The 24,134-nt window shown below is 40.0% G+C and overlaps 1 protein-coding gene across 14 annotated transcripts in view; it reads left to right on the plus strand.

Moving 5' to 3' along the window:
• Positions 1-24,134, plus strand: part of PARD3 (par-3 family cell polarity regulator) — a 461,531-nt gene that overhangs the window by 319,226 nt on the left and 118,171 nt on the right. For 10 of the 14 annotated variants that reach the window (XM_063324476.1, XM_063324479.1, XM_063324477.1 and 7 more), the window contains 2 exons: positions 221-437; positions 23,227-23,337. In XM_063324476.1, coding sequence (XP_063180546.1) covers positions 221-437; positions 23,227-23,337 — 328 coding nt within the window. Of the gene's footprint in view, positions 1-220; positions 438-20,380; positions 21,446-23,226; positions 23,338-24,134 lie in introns of those variants that run through there. The other 4 variants (XM_063324481.1, XM_063324490.1, XM_063324486.1 and 1 more) reach the window with 2 other exon arrangements.

The following is a 24,134-nucleotide window of genomic DNA, read 5'->3' on the forward strand; positions in this document are numbered from 1 at the left end:
CACGAATCGTGTTTTGCAGTGTTCTGCAGAGGTGAATTCCTTGCTTCTGGGAGTCCAGGAAATCCCCACATGAGCAGATACTGATTTTTTTATTAAAAAAAAAAAAATATTTTGTGGTTGTGCGTATATCCTGCTTCAAAATACGTTATGCAGTACACCAAAAAGCCTGCCCTTGTTGTTTGTTCTTGTCCCACTGATGTTTCTGCATATGTGCTTTCAGTGGAGGAAGACACAGAGGAGAGCTCAAGATCTGGTAGAGAATCTGTGTCCACAGCAAGCGATCAGCCATCCCACTCATTGGAGAGACAGATGAATGGAAGCCAAGATAAAAGTGACAGAAAAAAGGCTGGAAAGGAAAAGAAGAAAGATCGAGATAAAGAGAAGGATAAAATTAAGGCAAAGAAAGGAATGCTGAAAGGCTTAGGAGACATGTTCAGGTAGGTGCTTTGCAATCAATCAAATGTAGAATAAATTATAAAAAGAAGTTTCATCTTTCAGTTATTCATTTATATTGTGACTGTTTGCTGAGGCCGTATTTTACTATGCAAATATACATGGTGTGTATTGCCTGATCTCTCCATTTTTGAGCCTACGGGTGGTGTCATGAAAGGGAAGCAGCTCAGAATGGAAGAGAAGGAGATGGCTGGCAGACTACAGGGGCTACAAAGGAAAAAGTGGTTTTAAGCAACAAACTGCTTTGTCTTGGGAAGAGTCTTTGGTGATATCTAAGTACTGTACATATTCTTTGACAGGTCAAACAATTTTGGGTGGTGTTTTTTTTTTCCTTAAACTGTGCTAATACTGTACCCAAAGCTTACATGTTACTAAATGAATGTTTTTCTTTGCTTTACTATTAAGACTGTTTGGTATCATGGAGGCATGATATGAGTCAGTTTGAGATTGAAAAACAGCATGCTTCTCTCAAGGAAAACAGGATCTAAATACGGTTGTGTGCTCTGAGAATCCACAGTCTGGAGAAAGGGTCAGTGAAAGACCTGATTTTTACCAAGCAGTGAGTTTTTTTGAAAGGCATCGTCTTTCCAGCAGACATAAGATATCTGAAAGGAGCAGACTGCTGAGGGACGCCCTGCTGTTCTGGGTAAATAGTGAAACATGACAAACACCTTTGATCACTTGTGGGAAGGGGTGAGAGAGCAAGAAAATCAGTCTTTCTTTTAGCTTGCTAGAGTAAATAAATATATTTCCAAGAAAAAACAATATTAAGGCAGTGTTTGTTTTCTTTTGTATAAGCAGTGATTCATTATTTAATTTTGAAGTGAGATACCAGTACTATTTTAAAGATTTATTAACAGTGATTCTCCTCTGAAAACATGTAAGTGGAGCTTCAGTTAACTTTCATCCTGTTACCTTCTTTATCCTGTAAAACATTAATGGAACCTAGGTTGTAACTGCATAGGTTCTTGAGAGTTGTTCTGTGTCTGTGAGTTGTATTACAAAATTAGTTATTAGAAAAAATAGTTAATTAGAAAATATTAGTTAATTAGGAAGAAAATTAGTTCATTAGAAAATATTAGTTAGAAAATGCACTTAGAAAACACAAAATAATATCAGGTTGTTAGACAGCATATGCCACAGAACACCAAAAGAGTCATAGGAGACAGTCCCACATGTCAGATAGGAGGAGAGTTCTTCAGCCTGGTCACCTGCAAGTCCCACGGAGATGTCCTCATCTCCTGGGTGTTTGCATGCCTAAATTCCAGCCTGGAGTGAAGAGTTGCATCCCGCGCGGGGGGATGGTGGAAGGTAGGAGATACGAAACGCTGACTGGTTCTTTTTTGCAGTCTTGCCATTTTTATACAGCAGGAATGAGAGGTAAAATTGAGGTGCATTATACATGATAATGAGCTCTAAGTAGCTTATTGGATACCACGAGTGCTATCTCAGTAGTTCAGTCAGAAAGTGTTTCCAGCATCTAGAAAGCTTAGGCAGCTCCTCGGTCCTCAGTTTCCTCCTGTGTGACATTCTCAGTACCTAGAGGACCTGTGAGATAGCTGCTTCATCTTGCAAGCTTTGGTGCGCAGGCAAAGGGTTGACTTGCAGAGGGTCCTATCCAAAGAGGGGAGCCTTCACGTTCCAGAGAGCCGGCTCGATGCGGGGCTCGTCAGCTCCTCTCTGCCCTCCAGCCTTAGAGCCTAATGTCTGCTGTTCCCATGCGTCTTGGAAAGCTCTAGATGGAAACAAGTGTAAAAGTGGGAATTAATACCATTTTTAATCAGGTGCTCCCAGCTAAATAGGAAGTAAGCTTATCTGTATGCTGGATATAACACTTCAGAGATCTTTAATCTGGAACCAGCAGTAATTTGACTGATGGGAAGATCTGATGATCACTTTGTTGTTTGCTTTTCATAACAGTCAACATTTTTCTTGAGGTATTTTTTTCCCTCACTACCATTTCTGAGTGAACTTTACTTTTCAGTCTCCTCTTAATTAACGTGGGAGCAGTGCTATCCAGATGCAGTTGACTCCTCCTGGATCTGTAAATTAGCTTGCGCCTTGTCAGCCCACCCAAGAGAGATGCTCCTGGCAAGCAGGAAAATGCTGATTGAAGGAATTAAGCACTATGCCTCATTTCCACTCGGTGCTTGATTTGCTTTGTTGACAGGCTTCTCAATAGTGTTTGAGAGATGGGCTTTATTATGTCTGCAAGATAAGCTACTACTTCTGCCTATAACATGCTTTGTTTTTCTGTACATCTGACATATATCATAGATATCAAGTAATCACTGAAAGAGGTTGTGTGATAGAAACTAATGATGACAGTAACATCTAAAATTCAAGCCCTGATCAAAGCATAATTGGATGTTTTGGTTCTGTGCAACATTGTGATTTCTTTGTAGTTTTTTCTTTTCTCCTTTTCTACTTTTTTTCTTCCTTTTCGGTTCTCTTATCTTAAAATAATCTTTCTTCATTAGGTAGTATGGGCGAGAACAGTTGTGGGATGAAATTACTGTTAACTGACAATTTATTCCGATGTCTGTGTTTAGCCAAGGGGCTTTTTACTGCCTATATGCAAACTGGCAGCTCATAAAGTGGAATCTACGTGATGTATAAAAATAAGTCTCCTTGCCTTCAGTTAAAATCTTAGGATTTGCTACTTGGATCTTCATTAAACTGTACTGTGAGATGGAAACTCCTACTCCTACTAGAGAACCCCAGGTTACATTTATCCTCCAGCATCTAGTCATCATTTCCAAGAAATCCCTGGATGATTCAGCTGGCAGGTTAAAAATCACAAGTGACTCTTTTAAACATTTCCATTGTTTTACTGCTCTTACCAAACATAGTAAACAGGGTTGACCTAACCATGAAGGAGCACTGTATAAAACACAGGGTGCAGCCTGCATGGCTCTGACACGCGCAGCTCCCCTTATTTCCAGAGGACCTTTGCTGACATTGGGCTGTGGACAGTCTGAAAGTTCACCCTTCTCACTGTGAAATAAATCCGTCTGAGCACGCGTGTATTTCTTTTTTCAAATTGACATTTCAGGGCAGAACAGAATAATTTATTTAAATTTGTCATTTGGCTGGGAAGTCCCTTTCTCTTCACAGATGAATATAGGTCAAAAGTTAACCTAGGAAAGTGTTGAACAAAAATACTGTTCTATTGGAGGAGATGGAGGTGCTGCAGAGCTTTGCTTTACACCTGAATGGATTTGTTTTACCTGAACAGTTGCATCATTCTTGTCTTTCTTATCCCTTCAGTAGGCCCATGTGCCATGTCCTGTGGCTGTTATCTCGTACCGAATGAGAGTCTGTGCAGTTCTTTCTTCTCCATTGCTGGCATTTACGGGGTGCCTGGGTGGCCACTGCCAGCTGTGCAAATAGTTTTTGGGAAGCTGATATGAAGTTCTGTTAGTTTTTGTGTTTCACTACTAAGAAAGCTTGAGTGGATATATGTTTTGACATCCAAAGTTTATAAAAAGCTGTATGCTTCCCCAAGTGCAATCTAAAATATGTTTACTTGTTTCTGAGTCTGATTTTGTTTATTTTTAAGTATAGATTTTGCTTCTTGATAAGAATCAACCTGACAAAAACAATCAGTTGATAAATATGTCATTGTAATGTTGCCTTAAGAAAGAGGCTTCGCAGTTTCAAACAGTGCACCTGTAATTAGTGCCGGTAGGGATACATTAATTTGATGGGCTTCTGTGTCGTGCAATTCTTTGGCATTCCTCTCCTCAGAGAGAAAAATTGTATATGCTTCCTTCTTTTCGCCTCCTCTTGCCCCTGTCGTGTCCAGGGTATTTTCATTTATGCACATGGGTGCCCTCAGGATGTAAGATAGGAAGATTCGAGATTGTTCTTATTTGCAGGTTTTGGGCAGTGATGAAATGACACCCTACTGTGGTGCAGCTGATCTTTTAAGATCCCTGTACTTCATTCACGCTTATTCCCAGTGTACAAGCTTGGATATTGTTTCTAGATGGGTGACTGGACTGGTGCACTAATATGTGATAAGTAAGTGAAGTGGTAGCTCCACATCTTTCTCCAGCTTCCTCAAGCCATGGATAATTTTCCTCCGTGGCCACCCATGAACTGTGGTTCTGTAAGACAGTGGCATCACTTTTGGGAGGAATTTGTCTTACTTGCAAGGTAAGAGCCATGCTCTTACTGAGGAATTTGTATAGGAGAAAATCTCATTGGAAAGTTTTATGATAGAAAAATTATGTCCAGCAAGTGATCAGTCTTAGAAAAGGATGCATCTGAGGAATAACATCTTTAGAAGAAACTGAAAACTACCAAGTTATTGAGAATAAGGAGGGGAAAAAGCAGCTTTGAGTTTCCAAAGGGAGGATGGGAGGCCAAGCTACCTAGCCCACAGTAGGGACAGTCATTGCCTGATAATAAACAAGTAGACATCAATATGATCGGATAAAAATGGATTTGCAGATACAAGTAGTATGTTTGAGTTTACTTGGGGAACTGCTGAGGAGAACAAAAGATGGGGGGTGATGTACACGTTGTGTCTTAACCTTGAGTTTAAGCAAGAAAGTATCTGCGTTGGTTTTGGAGGTTGGTTGTAACATAATTTGAAGCAACTGCAGATAAGTATGTTATATGAAGTAAGTAAATTTTCTACTGTAGGAATTAATACCTCAGTCCCACATAAACATAACTTTTCAACAGGAACAAAAAGCACCATGTGTTGAAGTTCATGGAACAAGACAGTATGCTTTATAGTAATCATGTGCATATTTGTTTTTAGTACTGGAGGCTGTGTATTTCAAGATCTGGCCTTTAATGTTGATATAAATGTAAAGCCGTAATGTATAGTGACTGATCTTTAATTCCTCTCTTAACTGTTGTAGCATACAGGTGGGTAAGTCAATGCACTGGATAGCCAATGCAAATGTAATATTGCCAGATTGCCATTAAAATCTAATCCTAATTACTTTTAATTACATTTAAAATGATTACTAGGAGCTTTGCAGTGTTGTATCTTCCAGTTCTGTGAGAGGAAATAGATAATTTCGTTTGCAACCTTGTTTAGCTGAAATCGGATATACCGTTATCTTTCCTCCCCCTCCTCCCCCCCCCCCCAACAGCTGCTTCCAAGGTGCACTGGACATGTCCAGATTCATAAACATACTATTTGTAGCTTTGAATTACGCATTTCAACCACATTAGCCGTCTGAGACCTCCGACTGGGCATTTGGGAGAATAGCCTGCATGGATTACTGCTGCTTGTTACATGACTTCCTTGTGTTGCCTACTCTGGTTTTCATTTGAGTTTTCTCATCGTAATGTCTGTTAGGAGATGAAAAGCAAATCACAAGGGTTATACCATTGATTTAGTAATTACCTTCTTTCTCTTTCATCTAATAACAACCTTCAGACTTTTAGGCAGGCACATGACAAAAAGGTATCTGAGTTGTGTAAAATACTGTTGAATTACACCCTAATCAACAGGACTGGAAAATACCTCAAATTGATAAAATAAAATCTGTAGTCTGATTTTCATCATTCAGTAGTTTAAGAAGCGGTAATAATGTCATTTTCCGTGGAAGCATAACTAATAGGACTTTGTATTGGTGAATGACACTGATGTACGGACTTAATAGGAAACATGGGAACGAGCTGTGGAAGTTGGAAGTATTTTTTTTTTCTTTCGTCCTTTGCTCATGGCACAAAACACCATAAATCTTGAGCCTTAGAGCATAGAGGAGGAGGTTATTGCTTAAACACCTGTCGGTTGTATCATTTCAAACTTGGAAGCTCGTTGCTCACACACTGAATTGCGCCTGGGTTTGCTAATGCTGATCGGAGAACGTCACCGACAGCTTGCGGTGCTTGTGCTGAGACTTTCATCAGAAACGCTGAGCTGGGTCGCTGCTCAGGTAAATGGAATCTGGGGCCATTTGTGCTCCGGTTTTCGCCTGCTACTACTAAGAGCCAGCTGGCACTACTGTCATTAAGTCCACATCTGCTTCCCTTCTTCTGCCACCAGCTAGAAAATGTGCGACCCACTACAGTCCTAGATGCAGCGTCTAAGCATGCTGCCTTTTCAAGATTCAGAGGAGGAGCACAGTCCTCATCCTGGCTGCAAGCTGGATACTGCTAATGGCACCTTCTTGTCCTGCACTGCTCTGGGCTACTTTGTCCTTACCCGTTTTCGAAGGTTCGGCCAGCCCCTGGGATGCACAGAATCAGAAAAGCCTTTCAAATGGAATCAGCCATGCGGCAAATTGTCATCTTTGATGCAGACAATTACCCAGGACTCTTATAAATGTCTTTCAAAGCATTTTCATATTCTTCACTTCCTTCTTTCCAATTAAAAGTAAATATAAGGGACTGAAAGAGATAAGGGCGATTGAAAATAGCTGTTCTTTTTTGGAAAGGCAAGCCATCCTCCTTCCTTCCTCTCCTCACTTTTTCGCCTTCCTGTTTCCTGCTGCTTGGTGGAATCACTTGCTTCGGGGAAATGTGTGTTTCATTGCCAGCAGTCCCCAAACGCATTGGTTTTTGACTAAGATGTCATTGGGGCGAGGGGCAGTGGAATGGCAAATTCGTGTTTCTAAACCAAACAACCGCACAAAATCTGTCAGGGACTTAAGGAATGTGGCTTCATTAAGTGGTTAGTAAACTCTATGACTTTTAAACGAAACACAGCAAGCGGTGGTATGTGATTGTGCGAAGGAGATTTGAAGTGAGAGCTTAACATAATCGTATGTGGCTTTCTAGTTTGTCATTCTGACGGAAAGCAGGGCTTTGCTGTATGTATTCTTAACACTGGATTTTCCCAGGGTAAATCTTGAACTTGTAAATCTGATGGGGATATATCGTACGTGGTGGGTTTTTTTTTTAATTTGAATAGAATCAGGGCTTTTCTTTCTAACATCCAGAAATAAGTGTCAGGATGACCTGTTACTAGAAACGAGTTCATAGTGGCTGCTAACATATTCTCCCAGTATCCTTCCTTTCCTTGTCAGTGAGTTTAAATAGAGAACCTTTGACACCTACAGCACCGTCTCTGCCTGCAAAGCAAGCGAGGGAGGCAGGCGGCGTGACAGCTGAGCCCTCCGCGATCCTGCCCGGCGTTGTGCGGAGCTCCTCTTCAGGCCCGCTGGATGAATATAGAGCGCGAATGTCGAGGATGACACCTACTTTATAATCTCTGCAAAGCAGGCCTTTTCAGAGAAGAATTTGTTGACAGTTCAGAGATTCAAAGTCAATTTCAGTTTTAGTTCCTATAGAAATAGGATTTTTTCCTCCACCTGATGTGATAATTGAAGACTAACTAGGCGGTGTGCTACTCCCTAAAAAAGTATGGTAAATAAATACTGTCTGGAGACGTGAAGGGTCTGTTAGATGAAAAGCTCTATTAGTGACATTTGTTTCATTATCTGTTGGAAATGTTCTTTGGAGATTTAATTTGCTCCTGATAGCACCTGTACATCGGTATACATTACGAATCCTGTAGATTATGTTTTTAAAGCAAAGTCTTATTTGAAAATCCTTTTTAAAAACAGGAATAGGAATGTTATCTTTAATGAAAATTAATGCAACTTAATACATTTTTATATGAAGGTGACATAGACTATTAAGTCATGGTTACTTGAGGTACTTAAGTTGGCAGCTGCAGGACAGCTGATCCTTTTCGAAAAGGCAAAGCTCCGACTTACTACTGCTTTTCACTTCTTGGGAGCAACAGTCTGTATTCGTGGGGCTTTGGCAGGCTGATGCCTCCTGTTAGGATTTCCACGTGTCCTACTGTTGTGCAGAGAAATAGTCATTCAAGACAGAGTTATAAAACGCTTCAGTAGAAATGGCAAAATGAGTACAAGCCAGTATGATTTCTGGAATAGAATATACCGGAACAGAAATAGTCTGTGAGCCCCTGCATTTCCTTGAATGTAGTAAGAAAATAATGGGTATAAGGCATGACCTTGCATTTCCCTGAATGCAGTAAGAAAATAGTACATTTTCTTATTAATTCTTTCTGAATGCCGTATGAGGCATTCAGAGGGCTTATTTAGGCTTTTAAGTTGTTGTTTCAGGGAAAAATGAGAGGTACAAGAGTTTGGTAGAAAAAAGAAGAGAGGAAGAAATATTAGAAACACAATGCCAATGGGCTATGCAAATAGTATTTCCCCCACTTTGAATCCGTTGATGACTTCTTCTGGAAGAAAAAAGGGATAGAATTAGGAGGAACTGAAGAGATACTGAAAATACTACATTCCTAGAGTGATTCAGGCAGGAAGGGATCTCTGTTTGGTTTGACTCCTGCTCACAGCAGTCCAGCTTCAACATTTCATCAGCTTGCTGACTGTCACGCCCAGTTGAGTTTCAGATATCTCCAAGGATGGAGACTCGGCAGCCTCTCTTGGCAGCCTGTTCCAGCGCTTAATGATGCTCCTGCGGAAAAGTCTTTGTCCTCGGTAAGAGGAGATAGGAACAAAATACACTGAATGATCACTGGTACAAAAAAATCTGAATCAATCAACATGTCCTTGTCCTTCTCATAAAGCAAAAGCATGTGCATGTACAATAAGATTGTAATCCAAAAAGTTTAAATTTTGAAGGAGTTTTGTAATGTGTGATTACTCTCAGGGACTTACTGCCCCCACAGTTCCTTGACAACCTAGAATATAGGAAATAACACAGCTAAGCATGCATTTGTGACTGTAAGCAGCCCATTGCACGCCAAGGGTTAAGGAAGAAGTTATCTGTTCTTTTTACTATGCTTCCAAGCATCTTGCTCTAAATTGTCTTGGACTGGCAACTATTAGGATACCAAGCTTGATTGGCTGATACGATACCTAATAATGTCTGATATGATCCACTGAGCTAGAAAGGTGATTATTTCTTTGGGAATGAGGATGAAACAGTCTACGGAAATCTTCCTTTCTAATATTTCATCCAAAACCAGAAAATGTCACCTGGTTTTTAACTAAAAACATAAAATTTGTGTTGCGTTAATGCTGATACTTTTCATTTTCATGTCGAAATACAGATAACAAGTAAAACCTCAGCCATTTGTAGTTCAGCCAGTCACAAAAGAAGAGAGTTTATATTACTTTTGAAGGGGGAGAAAGTATTCTTTTTAATTCCTTCCATGTTCGGTAGAGTTTAATGTAAGAACATAAGAATATAGTGACACAGAGTTGAATAATACCCGGTAAGTCCCTGTACCCCAGTACTGTGTCTCTGACAGTGGTCGGGAGAAGCTGCCAAGTGTGAGGTACCACATCAGGGACATCAGGGTAACAGCATAGCAGTTCTTCCCAGGTTTGTCTTCCAGGCTTTCCGTCATCTGCAGCTCAAGGATTTCTTGAGACGGCGCCTTTGTGTTGAAGTACAAAATAGCGGTGTGGATGTTCTGTTCTTAGCAATTTGTCCAGTTACTGATGATTTAGTGTATATTTACCTAATTCCAAAATACTAACAAAATTTGAAGTATATCATATACAAAAATGTCTTTTAGAGATTGTGTAGAATGACTTCTGTATCAAGGAGCTGCTTTTACAAGTGCAAAGACCTGATTGCTATGCACTGCAGTAGATCAGACTCATTATGTCGGTATTTTATGGCTCTCAGGTAAGCATGTTTGCAAAGTAGCAGTAAACCTTTTTGATGTGCAATAACATTTCAGTAGTTAATGTAGTGTTCCACTGCATATTAACTTTTACTGCTTCTGTGCCAACTTACAATAAGCAGGAGTGCAAGAAAAGGCTGTAGATGTTTGTAAAACAGACCCCGCTGGAACGCATTCACTTCATGAACTGGTTTTACAGTGTATGTTTGGGGTAGCTGATGAGGTGATTAACAGTAAATTTTGAAATGTTTACTTCTGCAGAAGAGAAATTCATAGTTTCTATAAATATTAACGCTTTTTTCAGGACTTTTTAAATATTAGTCTTGTAGCTCCTAGTCCTAAAAGAAAAAAAGACCAGAATGGTTTCAAGGAGCTACTTGGTGGTCTTAGCTATTTTTAACAAATATAATAGCGTACCACTGATATGTCTGTTTTGAAGTATCTGGTTTATATGTTGAAAGTATGTTCATAATGCTGTATTGGAAGAAAAATTCTCTGTTAGAAATAACTAGTTCAGTAGATATATTAACTTCATAGACCTGGCTTTGTCAATGGAATCTGCAGTTAGTCCTTACGTTGTGCTTGCAATACAGAAAGTTCGGCACATTGCTTAAGCTTTCAAGAGGAACTGTTTTCTCATTTCAAAAATGGGATAGTACCTTGTCCATGCTAGTGTCTCCAAGGGCTTTGATGTCCCATGGTGTTTCCAGTGTTGCAGAAATACAAAATATTTGTGTGCTAAAAAAATATGGTATCTACAGCTTCCAGATGCTGCTGTTGAGTTTAGTTTGATGGTGGATGGAAAATTATGCAGATTTCCTCTTTTCTGCTATGCTGTTATAGGTAGTACTTAGAAAGAAAATGTCTAATCAGAAACAAAGTTTATGGATTAGCTCTAAAAGTTCTGAAAAAGAAGATTTAATAACAAATATTCATCTAGAATCTTAGCTGTATCAGCATTTTTGAGTGCCACAATAATGAAAGTAGTATATTTTTATACCGATTGCAAGTGCTTCTAGCATATTCAACACCAGGTGTGCCAGCAGTATTTAGAATGCAAGCTGAATTGCTATTACACATTTCAACAGCAACATACTACAAATAAATCTCAAATATTTCACAATGTTATTATAGATGCTATCTTTGTCTTTAACCCATAGTGCAACAATCCTGAAATTCAGAGCACAACATGCTGCCACAAGCAGGAGTTTCAGGTGTAGTGGTACAGTTAAAGTATTTCTTTTCTCTGATGTTGCTGAGCAGGTGATAATACCAACAGTATTATGATCTGTAACTATTAGGAGTCCCGATTATCATCTCTGGAGCTCTAAATACTTTGCTAATTCTGTTTGCCTTTTATAACTGCAAAAGGAAGAAAACTGGTGGTGTAAGATAGATAAAATGTGAAGACTCAGTGCCATTTTCATTGGTATTTTTTTTAAAGATTTTATTTTAGACTATATATTCATAAGAAATATTAAGTTGGCAGTGAAAATTGCTGTATACTGTGTGCAAAATTGAGCATGAGCAGAGCTGATCTCATTTGGAGAAGAACATCTCAGGAACCAGATATCTTTGATGTTGAGATTGGGTTTATTTTACATGTCAGCTGTCTGGGTTTCTAAATAAATATAGGCCCAGTCACTCACTTCTTACAGTGCCTGAAAGTGTACGAAAGAATAAAAATGTCAGTGTGTATGGGCCTGGTCCAGGTGTGAGATCTTCTGTGCTAGGAGCTTATTTGTGTGGTGGCTGGAACAAAGAAAAACCCATATGCATCTCTCGCCTGTAATTAGTCCTATGCAAGCCCCTTTATACACCTTTTCAATCCGACATAAATCTCCGCTCCCAGCTTGGCCCTGAAATAATCAGCGGTGTAAATCACAACTGATAAAGTTATTTCCACTGCAGTTACCATGAAGACAGCTCCAGCTCTGAGCACCGGCAGCTACGGGATGCCGGGTGTCCCCAGGGCTCCGGGTAGCTCTGGGCAAGCCCCAGCGCCAGCTGCTGCAGGGACCCGCTGCCAAACTGATGTCCCAGTGATGATCCACCCGAGTCTTGTTGCCACTGCTCCGGAGGTGGTTTGTTCCGGTGCCGCTGCTGCGGTGCAAAGTCTCGCTCTTCGTTTTCCACCCAGAAGATACTGTATATATAAACTAAATTTTCATGCCACAGGGCAGAATATCAGCTGATAGAATAGGCAGAGGTATGTGAAGCCACCACTGGCATGCTAATGTATACTAACCCCAGCCTTGGTTCAGGCCAGGTCCTGTGCCTTAGCCCTGTCTTTCTAGCAAACTTTCAAAGTAGCGTACCTGTTATTTTTTGCCCTCTTTTTATGACAATATAGATTCAAGGCTATTCAATCTAGCTTAATTTAATTGCACTCTAGAGTACCTTGTAAAAAGTATCCTATTGGCACAAGTTTTTAATTTGTTTTTAAATTGAAGTTAGTTTTTTATCCCCGAGGAGACTTACATGGCACTGTGGAACCCAGAATGGGACAGGAGACATTAAACTGCAACCTACGGCCACCAGCACTCGGGTGCTGCAGCTCAGTGAGAGGAATTACTGTTCCGTGTTGTAGGCGTCCTCTGAGAAGGGAACGGCTGCACAATCACCTGGGCTTTAAGGATATTTTGGTTGGACTTGTCCCATAGATCCTACAGCGTTTCTGTCATCCTCCTCTGGAAAACATCTGTGCCTTCCTTACCTCCTATACCTATAAATATGTGAATATTTATGTAAAGATATAGAGTCATCACCTATTGCTTAATTTACCCTACAGAGGTTATTTTCTAGGAGATGTGTATCAACAAAGATTTTCAGTAATTGACAGAAAAAGTGCTGACTGACTTATTAACATTTCTAGGTAATGAGATCTGTAGGGAAGTTTTAATCTTTGGAAGGTTCCGGATGAACTGCCAGTAGTTTGATTAACTTTTTGTGTGTCTGTGTTAACCTTTGCTGATTTTATACCGTGTAATTGCAAGGCTGCAAGACTAAGTTGTTGGAATAATGTTACCGCAATTTCCTGGTCTAACTAGCCAGTGTGTTACATTTGAGTCCTTGTTTCTCTGCCTGTTGCATGTGCTTAGCGGGCATCTTTCGTGATTTACTTGTCGTAACGCACATCTACGCAAGGCATGCCATGCTCATATGCATGCAAGGGAGCGTTTCAGTTGTAAAATGGAGTTACGAAGACTTCGTATTCCTGAGGTGGTGGGGTTTTTTTCCTTTTCTGACACAAAAGTGTTGAAGCCATTTCCCTTGCAACTTTTCTTGTTGCCTTTTTTTTTTTTTTTGTCTTCTCTTGAGTGCCAGTAAAATGGGTGTGTTTTTATGTTTCATTAGCATTTCTTATAAGGTCTGCCTTTAGACCAGTACCCATTTTCTAAATTGTACTTCTGTAGGGTTGGAAAAAATCATGGTAACCAGATGCAGTATTTGTCTCTGGCCTGGCAAAGTGTTAGGTTTAACAAAAGAAGCTAATAGAAATGTTCAAATTGACCCTTCTCATCATTTGGACTTCTTGGAGCTCAATCAATCTCTCATTATTATCAGAGTTATTCACGCAGAGGCAGAAGTGGTAGTATTTCTCATAATCAGCCCTTGAGCCAGACGTAATTTGCAATTTTGAAGCATTGTATTTTGAAACAATAATGCATTAAAATGAACAGAGCAGGAATTAGAAGTATAGTTGTGGAGAGAACGCGTTGAAGAGTAGCCATGGTTTAAATGCTCTCCCTAAGCGCTCTTAGTGGACACTGGTAATTAGAGGCACACAATGTAGTATTATTAATACCTAAATTGGTCCACGATTTTTAAACTGACCTGTGGAGTTTTAAACTAATCTGTGGAGACAAATGCAACGACAGAAGCGTGCCCATCTCGCGGCATGGTTGCAGGGCAGCAGTGGTCAGGTGGGAAGCGCCGGGGTGAGGGTTTGGGACCTGCTCAGTAGAGTCTGAGCAAGAGGCTGGCCTGGGCACCCAGCTCGCTGGGAAGGAGCGTTTTACCCTGCCTTAGAAAAATCCCTTACCTTATAGAAGAATAACTACATTGTACTTCAGACTCAAAAATAGTCAGGCACCTGTTAATAGTAGGCTGCTGTTGATGCTTAGAATTTGGGAATATTTTTGGTCCCTGTGTCTGGTATTATGTATTGCAAAGTAGAGTGTTGTATGTCTGCTTTTATGTGTGTAGTCTGGAAGAGATGAGTTGGCATGCTGGAGGCCTTCACTCAGACTTTTTCAGGAGCCTGCTCTTTACTTTGTAAGTGAGACTGTGTTTTTACAATTTGTATTTACAGTTTAACATCTTACTGCCCAGTAGTGAATTACCTAACGGGGCACTGCAGTCTTGATGGGTAAATTCTGTCTGAAAGGGGGGACAGGAGCATTTGTAAGTACGTTAAACGACAGTAATGAAAGGATATGTTGCCCATTAAGATTACATTATCTATTGTAAGACTGAATTAGCTTGGCTGTGTCACATGTATGAGCTACTTTCTTCACTGACAAATAGCACACACTTAGTGTATCAAATTTAATCTTGGGGCAAGTAACTTTGGGGTCAATAACTGCTCTCTTTTTTGAATACACACACCATATTAAAGAGTTTTTGCTACACAAGCAAACTTTAAAATGCTTAGACTGTTATAAAACTTTCATTAAAATGTCATGTACTGCTTCTGTGGTTGCTTCCATCACTGGTGATTGCTAACATAGTTGTATTTAAGCAGAAGCTTTCTTTTTTATTCCTGATTCCTTCAGGGATGCCGCAATCCACAGTTTAACAGGTTTTGGCTGACCACCATGGAAATGAGTTATTTATGGTGACTTTAAGTACATTGTGGTGTTGCTTAATGAGTTGATTCTGCCATACAACAGAAGAATCTCTTGTCTGTTTGCCGACTTGCTGCTGTCTCTCAAATATTATCACTGTAAAATTATCCCCACTTCCTTTGACCTTCTTAGCCTGTTTTTAAACTGAAGTAGCTTGGATTAGTTGTTAGGTTTTTTCCTTATTTCTTGTGATTTATTTATTTATTTATTTATTTATTAGAGCTGTCAATGGCTCCAGCTAGCTTTAGGCAACCATGAGTAGCAATGCAAGAAGATTATCTTCTGTTTAGAAATTTGCAAACAGATGGTCTCTCCGTAAATGAAATCTGTTTTTAAAAGTTCCACCATTTTATGCTGGAAGTAAATATTACAAATGCTTAAGTTGTGAAAAGAGAGCGACTTGGTGTGAATAATATTCTGCCTGTTGTGTCATGCCTTTCAGGAAATGTTATCAAAACTGTTTATGAAAATAATTGAATGAAACCTCATGACATGTCTCTTGGTTTGGCATCATACCCATAGTCTATGAAGTTGGGCTACTGACTCACGAAGACAGGCAGATTAAGTTTCAGTGGCTGGAAACGGTTACCGATCCCATATGTCGTTCCCACTTCTTTCTAGGAAGTTGTGGGATTCACCGGTGATGGTACACATGAAGTTTATGTGCCATCCTCACTGTTGTTTTTGAGTAGCCTTAGTTTGGTGAGGTTTGGTAGAATCCTCACCTGAACGGTGCTGAATAATGGTTAGTCGTTAGAAAGTGAGGCAGAGGATGTTGGTAGAAAATGTGTGAATACATCACAGAAGACCTTCACGTGCTTTACAACACTCCTGCACAGGGTGGCAACTTCAGAGAAGGCTGATAATTTGGAGTGATAACCACTTTGATTCTCCTGCTTTAAATTTCTATGTTCATGACTGAGCACTTGAGTTTCTCTATTGCTTGAAGGCAAACTATTCCTCTGAAGAGGTACAAGTGTACATCTCCAGAGGTACTCTCCATTTTCATGAGTTACCTGTGTCCTTTTGTAATGCCCCTTCCTTGGTTTGGGACAGCAGAGTTCTGCAGGAACCCTCCTGGCAGGGGTCTTCTGCTGAACATTACACCAGGAGGACTGCTGCTTTATCAGTTTTAACATCGGCAAGGAAACCTGTGGAGAATAAAAAGTTATAAACGTCCATTTTAACTATGCCCACAAGCTCCTACATCAAGGTGCCTTGCCCCTGCTGCCTGTACATCAGTGCTTCCATATCATCTCAGGGCAGTGCTGCTGCCACGTCACTGCAGTGGGCATTCATTCCACTCCCTCCTAACAAGTAGAATTTGATGCACTAATTTGATTAGACGTGATAACTGGCTATTTCTAGAAATCCATTGCAAATATGTAAATGTTAGCACTTACAAGCTTATTTTTAAAAATAGCACTCGCACAGTTTTGCTTTGAAAGGAAGGCTTGTAAACCCTCAAGTCATCACTAGGCAGAGTGATTTTTTTTGTGCTCTATGTTGAATCCTTGTTTATGCTTATGAAATTTTATTTTAGGAACAGAATGTCTTTGCGTGTCACAATAATCTTTTGCAATATAAATTTTATGATTTTGCTGATACAGCAGGATGAAAAAGATTACAGAAATCATTGCAAAATCCTTTGAGTAGTGTTACGTTGTGCGTGTTTGAATACCGTTTGCTACTATGGGGAAAAGAGCATGCCGTGAAGACTGAAAGCACTGATAGAATAGCTCAAGACACTTACCATTTGTTAATTTTTAATGATGGTCTTTTTTCTATTAAGGAACATAATGCTACTGAATTTCTTCTGTCTCAATCAATTTTTGTGTTTTTTTCATTAGTCAACTAATGCATGTTTCTTCTATAGCTCTTTATTCTAATGAAATATGTGGATGATTTGGCAGACGACAATGATCTCATCAGTAACGCATCAGAGTAAAATCCATTTAGCAGATTATATGTATATTATTTTTGTTATATCAAGGTTGCTGTTACATATTCTTTTAAACTGAAGCAATTTTTGAGATAAGTTCTAAATGTGGAATTTACGTTGCTACCACTCGGACATCCTCCTGTCTTCATTTCTTCTGTCTATATATTTATGCAATATCATTTACACAGTCTTTGTGTCTGCATGTATATTTTATATACATTTCACATCTTTTATATATAAGCATCATGTTGTAGCTTGAGCTTGTTCTTTAAGTGTTCTGCTACACTTTCTTCTCTGTTGAGTCTCGCCCTGTTTAGTTGCTCTGATGCGTTGGCCCAAAGCCACTGAAGGCACTGGCTAGTCACTACCTCTCTGTCGAGCACGATAGGCTTTGGATTAGGCCACCTCCTAGTTGATGACAGTCATTCAAACAAGTAAGCTTGAAAGTGAGCCAGCTGGGGACTGCCAGAGAGGTTTGGGTTTGCATTTTAGTTTGATTAGATTATCCAGAGGTCAAGGGTTTTCCTATTTGAGGGTCAAGCTTCGGGCATATAGGTCTGCGTTCTCATCTTTTTATTAATAATAATGTGACAAACTAGTATCACAGGGTCTGAGGATGGTCCTTTCCTCTGATGTGACTTGGCTGTCTAGATTCTAGAGATCATGCTTTAAAAAATGGTCCTCTTACATTTTTTAATTTCTTCACTTAACTGTGATTGCTATTGTTGGCTGAATTTGAGGATTAAGCCTGTGGATCTGTGAATATGACTTTGAGCATTTACACTTATCTTGAAACTTTCTCTAACCCTTAATGTAAAAGGAGAATTAAGAAGCTATAAATTAAGTAGAACCCTGGAGTATCTTGGCAATTAGAGTGAACAAGATTTCAGCTGCTCTCTTTCATCAGTTTCTCACACTCTTGGACAGACAGGGTATTTTTTAATTTACAGCCTGTATTTCAATTAGTCACAGAAGTTTTTTCTTGAAGCTTTTGCTTATGCAGTTACAAAATAAAATTAAACTACTTTTTAGCTATACTTTTTATAACAGGGTTTAGATGGGAGAGCTGCTAAATAAACTAGCTGTTACGTGAGGTAGTGTTCCTGTATTTATAAACGATGTTACCGTTACAAAGAGGTTATTCTGAAGCCACACAGCATGTGTCCTCAAAGAAGTATTAAGCTGTGTCTATGAAAGAATATGTTTATGAACAGAAAGGGGTTTTTTTTATGATTATTTGGGGTTTGGAGGAAAATGTGCACTTTTCCTTTTGCTCTTTATTTTCCACCATGAGTAATAATATTCTGTGCTCTGCTTCGAAGAATTCAGACTGGGGGAAGCGGTGGCCACAGGTCAGTGTTGTGCTGCTATGGCTGCAGGTGCTCCACAGTGTCTGGTGTAGCTCGAGCTTTAGCATCAGAACTTTTAACCATGTTAACTTTGCGTGGCAGTAGTGTACGCAGTTTTGCTGCACATCATGCGGTAGCTTGTGTCTGTGCATTGGTATCTTCTGCACTGATTTAGGTAGGGCTTTTATAGCTCACTGTCAAGTTGTTGGCACTGAATTTAGCAAATGACAGGAGCTTGGAATTAGATTCCCAGGACTGTCTGAACATCGGTGTCACAGATGCTCCATTTCTGCACTGTTTTGTTTTTTAATTCCAACAGTAGTTCTTACCTTTGTTTTTACACGCTGTCCTCCTTTTCACTAATGCAAGAGCGTTAATAGTGCGCAGATCCTGAGAGCTGGAGTTCTCATGTCTGCTCCTGAAGGCAAGTTGTCGTTTCATTTGCATTTGTAAGAACTGCAACAAGTCTCCCAGCAGCCAGCCTCACAGCAAGGGGAATGAGACCATCACGGGTTCAGACAAGTGCCTGAAAATCTCCAGGTGCTCCAGGCACTCGCTAACCAGCTTTGTGCGGCGGAGAGCAGCTCCTGCGACGATGGAGTGAGCAGCGAGGGCTGGGATCAAATCGCTTGGCAGTATCCTCAAGGCCACATCCTTGCAAAAACCTGGAGTCTCTCTGACGCAGGATAAATGGATGGTGATTGCTATTTTACAAGGGAAATATCGTTAACAATTGCACTTTGGGAGTTCCAGCCTTAGGTTGTTATCATTAAGTGAGCAGTCTCTTCAGTGGGGGAAGTTATTATGCAGGTGTGCCAGGACATTCAATATGTGCATTATGGAAGAAATATTATTGGAAGCAGGAAGGTTTCAAAGCTCCCATGGGTCATGTGTGGGACATACATCCCAATTCCATCTTCCCTTCCTTTTGAGTACCTGAGCAGTAAAGAAGTAAGCTTCACAATGATGCGAATGCTGGTGGGTTTTGGGGAAGGTGTCACACACACTAATGTTTGTGGGGCAAGTCAGGGGCTGTACCGCTAGCACGTTTAAGAAGGTGAAACTTTTACAAAGGTAAGCCAGATCTTTTCCCTGAGCATTCAAATTGGGGTCTTTTAAATGCGGGGAGTAACTCTGGGGACCTGGCCCAAACTTTGCTTCTTTTGACTCGTGGGCCACTGGAGAGCAGCAGGGAAGTGCTTTGCCACTGGCTGTGAAGATGGTGCAGGGTGGCTGTGGGATGTGCATTTGGTGTTTTGAAAGGACATTGCATAGACTGCTTGCGTTTCAGTGGTCTCAACACTCATATTTTTATTTCTTAGTGTCCTGTTTTACTTAATATTCATGAATCAGAGTAGGAAACATCTATCTGAGGAAACTAGAAGGACTAGTGGTTTTGAATAGCTTGACACCAGTGTAGTCACCCCAGTACGTAGGGTTGTACGGTGGAGGCAGTGTTAACAGCTCACTTTAATGGTGTGCCTTAGTATTGCTGGATGTTGCTCTTCTGTAGTTAAACTTGGCTTGAATATCAATGTTAAATAATTTATAAATGTCTGTTATAAATTTGGTGGAGAGGATGCTGATTTGGGCTGTGGGTTTCATTATCACTATAAATCATACTTCGCAGAGCAAACACTTTTAATAGAAATAAATAGCAAGCACACTTACTGTTAGTAAGAGTAACCTTACCAAAACCTTTGACCGATGTTTGGAGTGGGAGTGTTGACTGCTCCTACAGAAATAAGAGAGAGGTGTGTGTGTGTACACATATGTATCCCCACCACAGTTCTTTTAAACCCCTTTCTCAAGTGCCTGGTGCAGCCCGGAAAATGTTTTTCCTTTGTTTGTCTGTTACTTCTACTGTTGTAAGCTGAAGCTTAACAGAGAGGCTGTTAGTCTTGAGATCTCGGTGGAAAAGAGAAATCTTGAACTTGTAAGTATTTTTGCACAGAGGTCTTGCGAAAAGTACGCAGCCTTGTTCAGAGCCAGACTCCTTTAGGGCTGTGTGTTTGCAAAGGGTTCTGCAGCTCCAGGACTTGGGAGTGTCGGGGAGATGCTGCCAGTGCAGGTGATGCTGTCAAAAACACGAAGCCGCAATCAGGGAGGGGGGAGGACGACGTTGATTATTCCAGGTTCGAGTGTAGGGACAGTGCAGTTAATGTTGCTGAACTTGTTACAGGCAGTGGTGATTATGGCAGATATATCACTTCTGTGGGTGACAAAGTCCAGAGAAGGCAACTTTGGAAGACCACCGTGGTTGATACTCTGCCAGGCTGTCCACTGCCGGGATGACCACAGAGGTTGTCAGAGATGGGCCCTGGGAAGTCTCCGGTCAGAGAGGGGACACTATAGCCACCCTTTGAAATGCTTGGGGAAGGCTGGAGACTTTATGAGGACTGTCCCCGAGGACAGAAGGCATGTTCATTCCCAGATGATCAGAAGAAAACCCTGAAAGGGAAGAAGGGTTGTTGCCACAGCTTGCTCCTGAATCAAAGTCAGTCAAACCCCACTGCTGCTCCGAGTGCTGCCTGTGTGGTGAACCCAGCTCTGCCTCCTGTCCCACGGCACCAGCGTGGTGTCTTCTGGACTCCTGCGGTTGGATCTGGAAACTCAAACCATGGATTTTTGCTTGGTTTGCGCTACATATTAACATTAGAAGTACACTCCCCACAATCATGCAGCCTCACCAGCCATTTATTAGGTAGCTTACAAGCATTATTAGAAATTTCCTACGTGCTTTATTTTTTTAATAAGGTATTGATTTCAATATATTTCTGTTCATACTTGCAATGAATTGATTTATGGTGGTAGAAATTCTATTTTGCTGCCAAAACCTGATGGGTACTGACTAATTCAGTTTTATCTTTTTTAATCTTTTGTTTTTAACCACTAGTTCTTTTTCAAAAATTAACTGGCTACTCTGGAATCTGGTTCCTTTGCCTTGCCTGACATTTTGAATGGGTCAAGGAAGGGCAGGAGACAGAAGCAAACGTGGCCATCCAAGAGATGCTGTGCGAGAGTACCACATATGTTGTGTGTCTCCTCGCAGCTCTGCGTGTTCTGTGCGTCAGACCACTGCCACCCCCGGCACTCTCTGTGTATCGGGGTAAAATGGCTCAGTTCCACTGTCTTTCTGCCAAAACTCCTCTCTTGGCTAGAGGATTTAGGGCTATTTTAAATTAACCATTGACGGAAGTCTGGTGTATGACATTTGGAGCTTGGTTTGAATCTCTTGTGTCATATATGTAAATGTTTTGCATAATGATTTTGACTACTCTCTAATAAACAGGTGGATGTTTTAAAAGGTACACGCTGGTGTTTCTAGTCACTGAATTTAAGTACATCAGTTTTACATATAGTGTTTTATAAAATCAGAGGCTTTAACCTTATGTAGTATTTTGTGTTTCTTAACCCTGTCATGTCCTCTGCCTTTCCCTTTTCAGATGATTATTAATGAGCAATTTCAGTTTTCATATGCCTGAATTACTGTGGAAATAAGCAATGTGGGCCTGTGGAGAACAGCCATGCACTTTAAAGTCTGCATACATGCTCCTACACTGTACTTTTGTGTTGTTGTGTTTTTAAACAGCTGCCCTAAGAGCCATAAACATGGTTACGCAGTAAAATAATATCTCTTGACTGGGTGGCCAGAAATGAATCTTTCTGCAGGGTCGCTGTGTGGTACGTCTTCAGCCCACACAATGGCTTTGTACTAGAATCAACAGGAACAAAAGGGAAAATATTATAAGTGTCTGGTGGACTCTAAACATTATCAACAGTTTACATTCATGGGTCAGAAGAAGTTTTAAGAACTCTGTTTTATTTCACTGTTTGTGAGCATTCGGGGTGTCTTGTCCGCACCATTGCTGGACTTTGCACATTTCAGTGGTTTCATTTCACTTTTGATGTGAACCTAATTGTGGAGTGCCACAAGTGTCAGTCAGCTCTCATCTGAGTGTTTGATTTAAAAAAAAGTAAAATTCTTGCTGCTTTTGCTATGATAAGTGATCCCACGTTTAAAAGGTATGTATTATAATAAGATACAGTTTAATAGATATGCGTTATTCCTTCTGCCTTAAATAGAAAATTTTCATCCAAACTTTAGATGTATTTAAGGGCTATATTTATACGTTTGTTTAGTTCGCACTATATAAAAGTCATTCCTTTCAGAGTAGGTCTGACATATCTCAGAAATACATGCAGTTTTGTCCTAATAAATCTAATTATCTCAAATGCCAAACTGTGCTCTCCCTGAAAGTCTAGAAGAAAACAGTGGAATGTGCAAATATGGAAGAAAGCTAAAATACTTGAAATGTAGCCGGTAGAGGGGAAGAGGAGACGTGAGGAGGGCAAACACTGGGTTGGCAGCATCCCGCTCCATCTGGGACAGCCCAACCGGCTCCATCCCTCCACTCAGCCTCCTTGCACTGGAACTCCCTTGGGGGAGAAGCATCATGAGTAACAAAGTTTAAAAAAACACTTGGTGCTGGAAAAAAACAGATTTCCGTTTTTGGATGGCATCCACCGTGTGGTGAAACTGCTCTTGTGGGGCGGGTGCGGAGGGTGGTACCGTCTATGGGACGGCTGTCAGACATACAGCGCAACGTCTCGTGCAGTTCCTCTGTGAAAGCCTTCACTTAATGTAAACTCGAGTTGCGTTCTTTGGCAGCGACAGTGTTGAGTAATTTCTAAAACATTGTTTGACCGTGTATTTGAGAATAGTGACCCCAAAATCCTGGCAGAAAAAAAGGAATGTGGTCCTTTTTTTCTTTTGTTTTATTCTGTTCTTTGGTGCGGAATTCTATAAATTTTTAAGAGGGGTGAAATAAAAATAATAAATAAAAACTATGCAAAAAACCCAAAAGCAGCCTGAAAATATTAAAAATTGAGATTCTGAGGTCTTTGCACTTTCCCTTCCTGGTTTCCAAGCAGCTCTTCTTGGAGGACTCTCTTTGTCTTAGGAAAAGGAAAATACAATTTTGTTCATTTCACAAGTTAGATTCTTTTTTTGTGTGTTATTAACAGGTTTGGCAAACATCGCAAAGATGACAAGAGTGAGAAAACTGGTAAAATAAAAGTGCAGGAAGCTCTTACTTCAGAAGAGGAGAGAATACGAATGAAGCAAGAACAGGAGAGGTAGACTTCAGTATTTGCTTAAACCTTGATAGAGAGAGTTTGTTTCTTAAATTGAATAACTGAAGTTCAATTTTCACTGATGAAATTTCCCAAATGTTGATATGTTTATATACTTTAAATAACAAGACAAAGCTGGATTTATTTTGGACATTAGTACCAACAGCTTCTTTGGCTGCATTAAGCATCTTTTATAGACCCAGAGCTCCTTTCCTTATTGAGGAGACTGGAGTAATAGTATGAAATGTTTTCTCTATATATTCTATAACTGATTTTATTGACATTTTCAGAAAACAAATATTTATATAGAATGAAATATGTTTTGTATTTTTCTTCAAAGCCTTGCATATCTAGTTTTTTCATTGATATATTTAGAAAAAAACTAAAAATTATACTTATCAGTATATTTGTCACTGGAGCTCAGTCTATTTATGTGTCATGCAGTCTGTTTATGGATTGATATGTATATTAAACTGCTAATTGTAAAAATGAGTGGTGAGTACCTCTATTTTTCCTTGTCAGCTTCCCTTAACATGAAAACCCTATATAATATGTATATATGTCATATGCTCTTCTCAACATTTCCAATCTACTTTTCATCCTGTCTCTTGTAGCCCTAGATATTTGGGCTTAGACTCTGATATCTCTTATATCAATTTAGTCAAAATCTTGGAAAGCTTAGGTTGTAAATTAACTAGTATTTGGGGATGTGTGTGGAGAGAAGACCTCTTTGAGTAGACAAATCTTCCCTAAAGAGACAAACTTTAAAGGGTTACAAATTTTGAATGCTGACTGGTAAA

The sequence above is a fragment of the Chroicocephalus ridibundus genome, chromosome 2 (assembly GCF_963924245.1).
Source record: "Chroicocephalus ridibundus chromosome 2, bChrRid1.1, whole genome shotgun sequence".
Taxonomy (NCBI): Eukaryota; Metazoa; Chordata; class Aves; order Charadriiformes; family Laridae; genus Chroicocephalus; species Chroicocephalus ridibundus.